This window comes from Mytilus californianus, unplaced genomic scaffold, assembly GCF_021869535.1.
Source record: "Mytilus californianus isolate M0D057914Y unplaced genomic scaffold, xbMytCali1.0.p SCAF_9, whole genome shotgun sequence".
Taxonomy (NCBI): domain Eukaryota; kingdom Metazoa; phylum Mollusca; class Bivalvia; order Mytilida; family Mytilidae; genus Mytilus; species Mytilus californianus.
The window spans coordinates 28,755,511-28,770,589 of record NW_026262745.1 but is presented as its reverse complement, the minus strand read 5'-3'; the positions used below and the strand labels follow the sequence as shown (position 1 = coordinate 28,770,589).

Below are 15,079 nucleotides of genomic sequence, written 5' to 3'. Positions count from 1 at the left end.
GATGTACAATGACTGATATTAGAAAGTAGGACAACATTACTTCTATGTCAGTAGATAAATTACTTCAAGCTTTCTGTCAGTAACTGACACCATTATTTGATACAGTATTATGTAGCATTGTTTACTTATACCTGTGTTTTGGGGGTGGGAGAGGAAGGTTGTAAAAATTTTATATTATACATTAATGTTTGTTTTGTTTTTTTTTTGACTGATTTTTATTGTTCATTCTTATAGGTACCTTTTGTTGAGTTAGTCAAGACTAGTTTAACAACTACATTTGTTAATGTGCTTTCACAAGTCAGGAATCACCTTGTCTTTTTCTAATATATGTTTATCCTTTTAAGAAATTGTTGGTGTTACAGGCATATCTTATATAATATCTGTTGATTTTATTTACAACTTTTTGGGTGATTAAAAGATTGATTTATTAAGAGACAATTTGGGATCATTTGAGGGTTTTTTGTTGGTTGGTTGCTGTCTCATTGATGTTTATCCTACATCTTTTATACATATTAATATATAATGGTATCACCAGTAAATAGACATAAATACAATTACTTCTAATAATCTGTAACCATCAGTGTTGTAGTTTACTGTTATTGACTAGGGCCTTTGATATAATGGTAAGGAGTTATTATTACAAAATTTGAAATAATATTTTTGATGCTCCAAACATATAGCTAATTACCTTATTTCATGATTTTTTTTTTAACTTAGGTTGGAACCATTGGTATATTGGCCATTGGAGGAATTGCTATATACTGTATGCATATGCTCCTTAATTGTTGTAACATTCTATGCAAAAGGTAAGTCATAGAATTGAGAATGGAAAGGGGGAATGTGTCAAAGAGACAATTACCCGACCAAAGAGCAGAAAACAGCCCTATTCCACCAATGGGTCTTCAAGCAGCGAGAAAATCCTGTACCTATATGCGGGCTTCAGCTGGCCCCTAAACAATAATGTATACTAGTTCACCTAAATGGACGCCACACTAAACTCCAAAACATATAAATAAACCAAAATTTAAAAATATACAAGACTAACAAAGGCTTGAGGTCCCTGACTTGGGATAAGCGCATAAATGCGACTGGGTTAAAAAAATGTTTTGTGATATCTCAACCCTCCCCCTATACCTTTAGCCAATGTAGAATAAACAAACACACAACAATACACACAGTAAAACTCAAGTTTCAGCTTAGAACACAGCAGGGTAAATCTACTGTTAACTCTGAAAAGAAGATAGGGTACCATAAAAGACAGCAGTTTGAGGTACAATCGTACAATTACTGTTAATTCTGTGTAGTAGTAAGGGAATCATAAAAGAAAGAGTATAACGTTATTAGCTGTGTGTAGAAGGTTAGACACATTAAACAGAAGATTGATGTATACATTTTATATACCTGTATTCTGCATAGATGGTTATTAGAAACTGGTACCTCATACAATACATTTTGTATTTATAAAGATACAGAGATATGGTATTATTGCTATTGAGACAACTATCACCTGAGTAATTATATATATACATATATATATATATAATTTATATATTCTATATATAAGGTAAGACATTTTATACAGTTAAAAAAAAATCCTGGTGTTTGTTGAAATGAATCTGGAACAATACACTCACAGAGAAATAAAAGTCTGAAGGACTTGTAGGTAAAAGTTTTTAAGGAAGTACTATACTGTAATACAAGTCTGAAGGACTTTAAAGTCAAGTTTTTGAGGGAAGTACTCCAGTTTACAATTCAATATGAACAATTATGGAAATACATTAAGTTCTTTTCTTTATTTTTTTTTTTAACCAATGTTAATTGTACATTATGTTTACATGATTTGTATGTGAAGCCACCAAGTTTTATATATTGGTATAACGTAGCCTGGTGAACATGATCTATCAAAAATAAAGTGGCATAAAAATCACTAGCAAATGTGCTTATAACTTATTATAGTATAAAGTATTTCTAATAATGCAAATGATGTGGATAGCAATGTACAACTGTTGTAATATTCTGTGTAGGATTTTGTAGAAAACAGCAGTTTTTGTATTGTAATTTCTTTGTAACTATGCTCCTTAGTTATTGTAAAAGCCACTGTTTCTTTCTTCCATATACATGTACAATCTATAAGGAACTGTATTAATGTTCTTTAAGTTAAGATTCATAATACTTTTTCAACGGTATGGACTAATATACCTTAAATCATAATGGTGATTGTACAGTGCTGTTGATTGATTGATTGCTGATTGCTTAATGTCCTGTGGCAAATATTTCATGCATATTTAGACCACAGTGCTGTTGAAAACAGTTTTGATAAAATATGGCAAAATTTTGTATGTAGGGACATGTAGTACAAAAATTGATTAATTTGCATCAGATAGACAATGTTTAGCTTTATTTTACAACCAAAAGTTGATTGTGATTCCAAATGTTTTTTCTATTAATTTTGGGCTAAAATTAGAAACTATAAAAAAAAAACCCATCATAAATCTGATTAGATATTGACATTGAAAATAGTTTAAATTGTACACGAGTAACTTGATGCTGTTTATACTGATGTATTTACAAGTTGTGTATTTTTAATAATTTTGTTTGCAGAGTTAATAAACCTACCTTAGATTATGCAAGTATACTTGAAACAGCTCTACAAACTGGACCAGAAAGACTACGACGGTGGTCAAGTGTAGGAAGGTAAATTCCATTATTGATATAATATTGTGGTGTAATCTTTCTTTGCTTACTAAGGCAACATGATAAATTATAGAAATTTTTTTATCCAAAAGATCTACTCATTTGACCTCAACTCCTTTTCTTTTCTTGTCAGTCATTAACACAGTTGCAGTCCATTCATATCTTCTAATGTATGTATTTTTCTTGAAACTAATCTGTCAAAAAAATCTCTGCTTTTTGCAAGATTTTTTTTTGGTTTAAATTTATTACAAAATTGCCATTTAGGTCTTCTTTTTTTATTTTAATCAATTGAAGAAAAATTCAGGAATCAATTTTCTTAGTTTTTTCTTTTATATATATAATATATATATAGACCATTGTCATAGTTTGTGTATATATAATATATATATATATATATAATTGTCATAGTTTGTGTATATTATATCAGAAGTCCATTACTAGACGAAGTGTACAAGCTGTACTATATAGTAAGGCGATCACGATGTCCCCATTATCAGTGGAAAGCCCCATAGGTGGTCCTCCCAAATCTCATTTTATAACTATGGAATCATGGGTACAAATATTATCATCAAACAGATAGCTGTTAATTAGTCTCCTCGAGTGTTTGATTAATTATCAGTTTATTGTAAATGAAGTGTGCCGACTTAGTGCGGTGGTTTCTTATTGCCAGTTATTTAACTTCGTTTTAATTCAACATTTAGAAAATGATATAAAATTTTATAAACAAATACATTGGTACCATTTTTCAATGAGAACTATAAAATCTGCCGTGTCGGACTAAAAATGTATCGTCTATTTAAAAGATACAGTTGTTTTTGTCAAAATATAGTCATAATTGCCTCTTTTTTTGATATAGCACGTTGTGTTGACGAATTATGTCTCGGTTACTTAGGGCATCAAGGAAGCTATATAAGGTGGTGAATAAGCAAAAGACAGGTTTTTTCTTCGCTTCTACCGAAATACATTTGTCAAAAAATATCCGACCATTTGTTGCTTCCGATGACTTCGAAACAATTTCAAATTTCAAACATCTCTTGTCTTTTATCTATTTCAAATTAAGAGACATAGTTTTTTTGTCGAGCCTGCGACTTTTGTCGCAGAAAGCTCGACATAGGGATAGTGATCCGGCGGCGGCGTTAGCTAACTTCTTAAAAGCTTTATATTTTAGAAGGTGGAAGACCTGGATGCCTGATGTTATGAAGTTTCCGTCAGTCACATGTCCAATGTCCTTGACCTCATTTTCATGGTTCAGTGACTACTTGAAAAAAAAGTTAACATTTTTTGTAATGTTAAATTCTCTCTTATTATAAGTAGTAGGATAACTATATTTGGTATGTGCATACCTTGCAAGGTCCTCATGCCCGTCAGACAGTTTTCACTTGACCTCAACCTCATTTCATGGATCAGTGAACAAGGTTAAGTTTTGGTGGTCAAGTCCATATCTCAGATACTATAAGCAATAGGTCAAGTATATTCGGTGTATGGAAGGACTGTAAGGTGTACATGTCCAACTGGCAGGTGTCATCTGACCTTGACCTCATTTTCATGGTTCAGTGGTCAAAGTTAAGATTTTGAGTTTTGGTCTTTTTTTCTAATACTATATGCAATAGGTCAACTATATTTGGTGTATGGAAATATTTTATGATCTATATGTTAGTTGCGTAGGTTTTATTTGACCGTGACCTAATTTTCACAGTTCATTGCTCAGTGTTAAGTTTTTGTGTTTTGGTCTGTTTTTCTAAAACTATAAGCAAGAGGTCAACTATATTTGTTGTATGGAAGAATTGTTAGCTGTACATGCCTGCCTGGCATGGTTCATCTGACCTTGACCTCATTTTCATGGTTCATTGGTCAATGTTTAGTTTTCTTGGTTAATGTTAAGTTTATGTGACAGTTGTAATAAAGCTTTATATTTAGGACTATCAACATAATATCAATGATTAGTAAAGAAGGCGAGGCATTTCAGCGTGTGCACTCTTGTTACTCTTCTCCTGTCTGTCCTTCATTACGTTCGCCATCATAAGATGTATACGTGAGTCAGTGTTGCAACGTGTAATAGTCCTTTTTTTTTTGTTTTATACTCACAAGACTGAAGACATCTGTAGATCATGCGGATTAAAGTTTTGATTTATCGTGTGTTGCTAGCTTTACGTTCAGTGGCAAATATATCATGCATTTCAGGCCCATCAAAGAGTTGTCGCAAGTGTTATATTTAACATCAGAGATCGTAACATTCATCCTGAATACGCGAGGTACTGGATTTAAAGTCCCTAATCCGACCTGTTGCTATTAATGTATACATCCCACACTTGTAAGAAAGGGTTTTACTGTTGGAACCGGACAGTTCCAGGGATTACTTTATTTCTTTATGGCCCAACTTAACCCTTGAGATTGATTTAGTATTTTAACAAATTAAACTACAGCTATAGGTTTTTGAAGTAAGACTTCATCATATTTCTGTATGAAGTATACTTACATAAAGAATATATATTTATTACTCATTTGTTTACAAAGATCGTGATCGCAACTTGTCCAACAATTTTAATCTATAAAATTTATACGTCGAATGCACGTGTTGTGAACGGCATTTTTTACATGTATTTTAACGGATAAATGTAACAATATCTGAATGAAATGATAACCTTTGTTCGTCCACACCATCATCCGCGGTAGTATTACCGTCAAGATCTCAGTTACACAGGATCGAAGATATTCGAAATTGAAGAAAGGGTATACAATTAAATTTCCCCTCTTTTTTTAGCTCACCTGACCCGAAGGGTCAAGTGAGCTTTTCTCATCACTTGGCGTCCGTCGTCCGTCGTCATCGTTAGCTTTTTACAAAAATCTTCTCCTCTGAAACCACTGGGCCAAATTTGACCAAACTTGGCCACAATCATCATTAGGGTTTCTAGTTTTAAAAATGACCCCGCCAACCAACCAAGATGGCCACCATGGCTAAAAATAGAACATAGGGGTAAAATGTAGATTTTGGCTTATATCTCTGAAACCAAAGCATTTAGAGGAAATCTGACAAAGGGTAAAATTGATTATCAGGTCAAGATCTATCTGCCCTGAAATTTTCAGACAAATCTGACAACCTGTTGTTGGGTTGCTGCCCCTGAATTGGTAATTTTAAGGAAATTTTGCAGTTTTTGGTTATTATCTTGAATATTATTATAGATAGAGATAAACTGTAAACAGCAATAATGTTCAGCAAAGTAAGATCTACAAATAAGTTGGCATGACCAAAATTGTCAGTCGACCCCTTTAGGAGTTATTGCCCTTAATAATCAATTTTTAACAATTTTTCGTAAATTTTTGTAATCTTTTACAAAAATCTTCTTCTCTGAAACTACTGATACAAATTTAACCATACTTGGCCATAATCATTATTAGGGTATCTAGTTTAAAAATTTTGTCCGATGACCCCGCCAACCAACCAAGATGGCCGCCATGGCTAAAAATAGAACATAGGGGTAAAATGCAGTTTTTGGTTTATATCTCTGAAACTAAAGCATTTAGAGCAAATTTGACAGGTGGCAAAAATGTTCATCAGATTTAGATTTATCTGCCCTGAAATTTTCAGACAAATCCGACGACCCGTTGTTGGGTTGCTGCCCCTGAGTTAGTAATTTTACAAAAATTTTGCAGTTTTTTGTTATTATCTTAGATATCATTATAATATCTAATATCTAATACTATTAATTATGATTTTAACCTTATTTTACATGATTTCCAAATTAAATCAATAAATCAGTAAATACAGGTGAGTGACACAGGCTCTTGAGAGCCTCTAGTTTCAAAATTGAGGGTACAATTTGTTAATTTTGCTAAAAATGGTTATATCTGCAGAATTCCTGTTTAACTTTTAAAAAAAATTATTTCTTGAAATTTGTAATTCGTAACATATATTCTTAAAATAAATATAATAGAATGTTTATTCCTATTAAACTCATTCCTAATCCAGCGTTACTTGTACTGTATATGGATACACAATTCTCCGACCTAATTTTTCCTTGCCAACTTTTTAATGGCAATTTTTTCACAATTAACTCTAAAATCAAACGGAAGTGAGCTTTTTTATTCCGTCTGACAATTTTTTCTACGGATATAAATGTAGTTTTTAAATTGATAAATTATACAAACATATTTATCCTTTAATATTAAAACCATCATATATAATGACTCATGACACTGATATAATATGCTAGGATCTGCTATTCATTAACACGTCGATGGTCAAACATTATTTTCAACAGTGTGCTAATTAGTTTATAGGGTGTTTTTCATAAATTATCTCTACCCAGAATGCATTGCAAAAAAATTGGCCATTGATTTTATTACTATTAATAGCAATCTCGCTCAAATCCCGTTTCAATCACAGTTGGAAGTACGGGGACAACGTGATCGCCTTACTATATAGCGGGTTGCATACTTCGTCTAGTAATGGACTTCTGATTATATGTATAAACAAACAATTGTCATAGTTTGTGTATTGAATACATAAATATCAGAATTTTTATTAGTCAATTATTATATGTTATATTGGTCCTAAACATATTCATTTATATAAAGAAAAAAAAAAGTATCAATATTTTTTGGGAAAAAAAATTTAGATACATTTCCTGTATAAACTACAAGTCAGTCAAAGGGATTTTAACTGTCTGTACCTAACTTTTTGTTTCATATATTTAAAGGAATAATTTTATATTTGTGGCTGGAAATTTTTAATGTTGCATTTTACTGTGTAAGCCATTTTCCATTTGACGTGATTCAGGCATTCATTTCCTGTTTGAGGATACTTTGAATTTTTATAATACCCATTGAGCATTAAAAATTTTCCTCAATATCTAATAATGTGTTGATTATACTTTGCATGAAATCATATGCAATGTCTAGCTTTGTCTGATTTCCTTACACTCCACAAAATCAATAAGTATTTTCTACTTTACAATGATGATTACATATGATGACACAACCTTCTAAGAATCATGTTTATGTAATTGTTTTATTTTTCAGAATGGTGGTCATTATTTTTTTAGTGATGACACAGATAGGATTTTGTTGTGTTTATCTTGTATTTATAGCACAGAATGTTAAACAGGTATTGAAATAAGTATTTTTGTCTGTATTTTGGAAACAATTTTATTTACATGTAAGACCTTTTTGGTTGACAAATTTTTGATAAAGAAATGTTTTGGAACCCTTTATTTAATCATTGAGAAAGAAAATTACTTTTCAAAATGTTGATGTTTTTCTTTACACAGATAATGATTCAACTTGCTGCTAATTTTTGGTAAACTGAGAATTGAGGATGAAAAATATCTTCTTTTATTTCTATCGATAAAGATTTTTTTTTTTTTGTAACATTTAAGTTTAATCGTCATGGACCAGTTATTGGTATTAACTATTTGTAGTCATTTTATGCAATAATCAATGTGTTGCTTAAAGGCAACATACTGAATAAAAAATCTGTATAGAAATTTATAATGTATTAGTATTTTGAATGATACTTGGTTACTCTTGCTTGATAGAAAAATTGGTTATCAACTTGATGTCTATTTAACCTAAATACTGAACCACAATGTATTTGTAAATTGTATTTATTACAGGTGATAGATTCTTTCCATAAAGGTGGTCCACCTGTGTTTGTATATATAGTTGTTACCACTGCACTAATTATACCATATACATTTGTACGAGATCTGAAGCACCTGGCGCCATTTTCTACATTTGCCAATTTACTCAACTTTGTTGGTCTCATCATCATATTTCAAGACTTATTTCAAGGACTACCTAATCCAAGCAAAAGACCAGCATACAAACCTATAGATAATCTGCCTTTGTATTTTGGGACAGCTATTTATGCATTTGAAGGAATTGGTCTGGTATGTATAGTAAATTGGATGCCACTTTCTGTATAATTGAGCTCAGAGAAAGGTTTGGTAATCATTTTGATTTCTAGATGCCTGAAAATTTTTGCACCATGAGCATTTAGTCCTTGCGTAGTTGTGCTGTTTTTTTATGATAACTCTAGTATCTTATTTTTACAGGTGCAAAATTACCAATAATAGTATGTTTTCTTTTTTTCTCCAAGCATACTATTTAGAACCCTTGAAATACTAGACAGACAATACCTGGTAATCACCTTTGTTTTCTCTCAATAAATAAGCAGTACAACACAGAGCATATGTTGACACTTGACTCTACTGTGCCAACTACATGAACAAAATGTATTTACTTGTTGTTCATGTTTTATACAATAAAAGATGTGTCAAGTGTACTTTGATCTCACATGCATAGATTAATTGATAAAACATATGTATATGTTTAGATAATTGAGTATGTGACACTGTCATTTTAATTCTTATTAACCTTAATATGGAATTTGATTATTTCCTGAAAAGACAGAAAAGACTTTAAATTGCCTCAGACTTGTTGATGACATGAAATACATCCTAACCCTATCAATATAGAGTTTAGTATCAATTTGGAAATAAGGAATTTACAAAAAGAATTTTACATTTCTTCAATAAATCTTTGATTGTTCTATACCTGGAGACTTTACATGTGTCAGCAATTGCATATATAACACTGTATAAGATCAAAACTGCTGATGTCATTTTGGTAAATAATTTAAACATTTTTTTACTTGTATACTATTTCCTGAAATAACTACCTGCTACAATGCATCCAAAGTAGTCTTCACTCTTCACCAACCGTATTTCCTATTTACAGGTTATGCCAATACAAAATAAAATGAGATACCCACATGACTTTGGAGGTCATTCAGGAGTATTAAACCTAGGAATGGTTATAGTCACATGTCTGTATACAGCTACAGGTTTCTATGGTTACCTAAAGTTTGGTGATGGTTCATTAGGAAGTGTCACTCTCAATCTTCCTGCCAAAAATTGGTAAGCAACACAGTATTAAACAGGGAGCTTAGATAAATTGGTTAATTAAGCAAATAAATGGTACACACAAAAGAATACAGCAAGAATTGAAATCAAAATGGAACAAATGAGAGTTTTTGGGATACGAGTGCCGTCAGGCAATCTGTAGACTTTTACCATTGACTCCCTTCCAAGACTCTCACGTCAACCATTTTGTGTTTACATTAATAGGAACCACTCAGATTCTTAAGATTGTCCTGTTTGAAAAGTAATAACAAACAAAGAGATTGAATTTAAACCATATTCTGTTAAATTTCTTCTCATAATCCTCCTGTTTTGATATCTCCCTTTTTCATTAGCGTTTATTTTCCAATACGGAAAATCAGAATTAAGCAGTATTTATATTTTGGGTTTTATATATTTAGAATCACGTCAGAGAGGGAATTCCGTAACCCGAATAATCCAGTCGTCATATTACGATCACTTCGATCACTCCATTAACGCCGGTCAACCAGAAATTAAAAGTAAGCTGCATCATGGGATCAATGTATCCTGACGTATGGCGCGAAAAAAGGAGGAGTTTAAAATTGTTTGTAAATATGTGCAATGGAGAACGAAACGTGTTTTCAATGTACACACGTGTTTGAACAAGAGAATTTAGTGAAGGAATGCAGACGAAATATTCAGAAGATTCACGGTGAAATCGATATAACTAGAAGAAATTTTGAAGTCAATTTACGGTGGTGTTGAACTGCATGATGGTTTTGAACAAGAATCACTTCATTAATTTGAATTTTCCAAATTTCATGGAATTTTATTGTACTACCTGGATTGGGTAAATTTGATCAAAAGGACAAAATTTTGAAGGAAAAACAATTTTAATGTAATTTTTTTAGTATTTTACTGAGAAATTAAAATGTACTCAGTTATTTGTAATGGGGGAAAGTAATTTAGACATCAATGAACATGATGAATAGCTTTTTTTTTAACAAGACATCAATGAATAACTAGTATTTATATCTCAGTCATCAAAATTTCCTTAAACATGTTAATGTATTAAATGAACAGTGGACATAATCAAGAAATGCATCAGAAGAAAAAGGTTGATTATTTCATACTGACAGAAGATACAGAAGCATGAGTAGCAAAATCTCATGTACAAAAAGCGTATGGAACTTATAATTTGGTACGCTAGAAATGCTACATAAAACTCATCAGTGGCACATGAATCAAAACAGTAAGAAAGTCGAATCAAATACAAAGTTGAAAGTTGAAGAACATAAAAAACAGGGTTTAGTTTAATCCATTAATTTTTTTTGTCAAATTGAGATACCGTTTTCCAAAAAGCTTTTCATTAATGATAGAATTTACAATCTTACCCGGGATCATCATTTAAATGTGTGCGATTTTGGAAGACGTCTAGGATTTTAACATTTTGGGCTATATGAATCCTAAACCCAAAGAAAGAACCGATTGACTTTTGTGTGCTTGTACAAATGTATATTTTTGACACTTAGTATGTGGGATTGATAACATACATTTAGAAGGAATCTATACTACTAAAGGAAGAGACTGATTTCATTGAGCCCAAAATCCTCTGAAACCATACAAAGTCGGAAATAATTGTGATATCATGTATAAATCTAGTGTTTTGTTCTTCCTAAATTTGTCTTTGAAACACTTGTTTTTCCATAGAAAATGCCAATTTTTGAGAAAACATCTGAATTTCGGAGACCGTTAATGATCTTTGTCTTATACGCTGTCGTGCATGCTCAATCGACGTACTGCACACGAAATCTAACTAATATAGGACAATGGTGTTGATTGAAAATTAGGAAATTCCAGGCCAGATCCCAATAGTACCTGTTACCTGTTGCATAATCTGTACTTTCCGACTGTCAGGTGCACCACCAAACGGTGTATATGGGATCAAAATCACACCTGAACTTTGTCATTATACTGACTAATATCAATGAAAACAATGGCAATCGTATCCCTCAGATCTATCATGCTCTTTGATTCTCTATATGGTAACATTGTCTTGTAGCTATCAATCAGCATTGGTATCAAGTTATAGAATAGTCATTTTTGTCTGGCTTCGAAGAAGTTGCAGAGGCAAGACTTCATACTGTTTATTGCATCAGCTGTATTACTAATTGTTAAAGCTTGTGATTAGGTCAGTTTAAAGGGAATCATTATTGGAAGGTTAGTTGTAGTAGCATTGACACATCTCATTTGCATGGAGATTTGATTCCACACCCTGATTTTTCATACCTGCCAACTTTTCAAAATCTCCATGGGGGATTTTAAGCGCAAGAGGACCTTACGGCTTATCTTATATTGTCTTAAGTGTTTTTATTCTTCTACTATATTGTTTGAATGAGTATGTATGTGCTTAAATACCTTTTTAACTCATTTGAATGCCTGTTTTAAGGTGTTATGTTTATGTAATAGAGAATTTCTAAATTCAGGTCAACACCTCTCATGGGGGAAATCCCCCATAAATTGGGATAGTTGGCAGGTTTGCTTTTTTTGGCCCCAGTTGGAAGGCGAAGGGGGCATTAAGTGTTATCCTTGACTGTCCGTCTGTCCCTTTTTCGTTTCCCAACTTTAACATCAGTTTGCCTCATGCAAAATTTATGAAACTCATACACAATGCTAAGAACCAAAACTCATAGACAGAGTCTAGTTTGACTGTAATACCCATAGACAAATAAAATTAAGAATGAAAATGGGGAATGTGTCAAAGAGACAACAACTCGACCATAGAACAGACAACAGCCGAAGGCCACCAATGGGTCTTCAATGCAGCGAGAAACTCCCGCACCCGGAGGCATCCTTCAGCTGGCTCCTAAACAAATATGTATACTAGTTCAGTGATAATGGACGTCATACTAAACTCCAAATTATACACAAGAAAGTAAAATTAAAAATGATACAAGACTAACAAAGGCCAGAGGCTCCTGACTTGGGACAGGCGCAAAAAATGCGGCGGGGTTAAACATGTTTTTTTGAGATCTCAACCCTCCCCCTATACCTCTAGCCAATGTAGAAAAAACAAACGTACAACAGTACGCACAGTAAAACTCAGTTTAAGAGAAGTCCGAGTTCGATGTCAGAATAGGAAACAAAAGAAAATAAACAAAATGACAATAATACATAAATAACAACAGACTACTAGCAGTTACTGACATGCCAGCTCCAGACCTCAATTAAACTGATTGAAAGATTATGTCTTTCATCATATGAATATTAGGCACAATCCCTCCTGTTAGGGGTTTAGTATTATACCATCATAAAATATATGAGAAGAACATAACCCGTGTCATGCCAACAACTGGTTTTAGAATAAATATGTTTAATTCCGATGCAAAGACCCTATAAGTGAATCAATATTAAAGCCAAAATATGCAATCTTTAATGACCTGACAACAGTATCGTAACTATATCCCTTCTTGTGAGTGGCTAAAACAAAAGGATTTATGAGGTAGAACTTTCTTGCAAAAAAAAAAACTGTGATAAAATTTTAATATATTTTATGTTTATTTTACAGGTTATATATATCAGTAAACCTGTTATTTGCCCTGTCTATGTTTATAACCTATGGATTACAGTTTTATGTACCTATAAAAATCACTTGGCCTTGGATTTCTAGTAAAATTACATCCAGAAGATGGCAGAATTGTTCAGAATATATATACAGAACTATATTAGTATTACTCACATGTAAGTTGAACTACATCAATAGATCTAGAAACAGCTGAAAAAAAAGACCTGTGAAAATATTTTTTGTATCTATTAATATATCAATATTACATTTATACCTGCATGCTCTTAATGGCATATGATACAGTTTTGATACCACAGTGATATTTAACGAAAATTTGCGTACAAGCTTTTTTACACCTAGTCAATTCAAATATGTAATAACAAATATACCTTCATGTGCTACTTGAAGAGCTCAAAGGGGTTGAAATTTTGGTTCCTTGACATTTCTATCCTTTGGACAGACATACCTAATTTTTTTGTTTCAAAAGATAAACACAAGCAGTTTTTTTGTAAAAAAAAACTTACCTGTGATTTGTTCATTAAATTTGGTACAAGTAAGCTTCATACATAATAAAGTCAATTGTCATTTTAAAAAGAGTAAACATTACTTGTTTTCATGTTAATGATTAAAATCTGTAAAAAAAAACATCTTTTCCTGAATAACAACATTTTACATTAGCGATGTTATTGCCTCCCATGTAACTGTACTGTATGCCTAAAGCCTTTTTGGATTAAAACTTTTTTGTTGAACTAGGTGTTCTATTCACACATACTAAAAGATGAGCTTTTTTATATGATCATTTATCAAAGATTAGGGCCTCTAACATTACCAAACAGGGAAGTAATTTAAATCCTGTGAATCCTAATACAAAACATAAAAGTAAGTGTAAAAGCCTTAAAATATCCTTGTCATATACTGTCATTAGAGAATAATTTGATATGTGTGGCAAATTATTTTTTAGGAAGTAAATGTTTAAGTATGGTAAGTTGAGGAGTTTTTAACATGAGTATTCAGAGAGTTGTAATTCCCTCATTCCAGTATTAATGCTCTTCAGTATAATGCAAATGTTCATTCCAGACACAAGCTCCTACCTCACAGAAGTTCTAAGCTTCAAGCTTGCCTCATTCTTCACCAAAATTTACTGTTTACCATTTATTATTTGTTCCATGAACTTTCAATTCCAAATCATTGAGTTGATACTCATTTTAATACGACTGCAAAAAAATTTTGCGGTCGTATATTGGTGTGACGTTGGGGTCGTCGTCGTCCGAAGACACATTTTTTTTCGCACTCTAACTTAAGTTTAAGTGTATGGATCTCTATGAAATTTTACCATAAGGTTCAATACCACAAAAGGAAGGTTGGGATTGATTTTGGGGGTTATGGTACCAACAGTTAAGGAATTAGGGGCCAAAAATAAGCATTTTTGTAACTTCCAGACATAACTTGTGTGTTAGTGTATGGATCTCTCTGACATTGTACCACAAGGTTCCATATCACAAAGGGAATGCTGGGATTGATTTTGGGGGTAATTACCTCAAAATTTTAGGAATTAGGGGCCAAAAAAGGGGCAAAAAACAAGCATTTTTCTAGTTTCATGACAATAACTTGTGTGTAAGTGTATGGATCTTTCTGAAATTGTACTACAGGGTTCCATATCACAAAGGGAAAGCTGGAATAGAGTTTGGGGGTAATTGCCCAAAACGTTTAGGAATAAGGGGCCAAAAAGGGACCAAAAATAAGCATTTTTCTAGTTTCCAGACAATAACTTGTGTTCAAGTGTATGGATCTCTCTGAAATTGTACTGCAAGGTACCATACCACAAAGGGAAGGCTGGGTTTGATTTTGGGGGTAATTGCCTCAACATTTTAGGAATTAGGGGCCAAAAAGGGGCAAAAAACAAGCAATTTTCTAGTTTCAGGACAATAACTTGTGTGTA

The 15,079-nt window shown here is 32.3% G+C and overlaps 2 protein-coding genes across 3 annotated transcripts in view; both read left to right on the top strand.

Moving 5' to 3' along the window:
- LOC127714093 (proton-coupled amino acid transporter 4-like) overlaps positions 1-15,079 on the top strand; it is a 30,639-nt gene that overhangs the window by 7,633 nt on the left and 7,927 nt on the right. The window contains exons 4-10 of one of the 2 annotated variants that reach the window (XM_052220051.1): positions 718-806; positions 2,602-2,694; positions 7,714-7,798; positions 8,307-8,582; positions 9,433-9,611; positions 13,144-13,316; positions 14,102-14,121. In XM_052220051.1, the coding sequence (XP_052076011.1) occupies positions 718-806; positions 2,602-2,694; positions 7,714-7,798; positions 8,307-8,582; positions 9,433-9,611; positions 13,144-13,316; positions 14,102-14,103 (897 nt within the window). In that variant the 3' untranslated portion in view covers positions 14,104-14,121. The remainder of the gene's footprint in view (positions 1-717; positions 807-2,601; positions 2,695-7,713; positions 7,799-8,306; positions 8,583-9,432; positions 9,612-13,143; positions 13,317-14,101; positions 14,122-15,079) is intronic. The other variant, XM_052220050.1, reaches the window with a different exon arrangement.
- LOC127714088 (heat shock 70 kDa protein 12B-like) overlaps positions 1-15,079 on the top strand; it is a 181,878-nt gene that overhangs the window by 166,532 nt on the left and 267 nt on the right. The window lies entirely within an intron of this gene.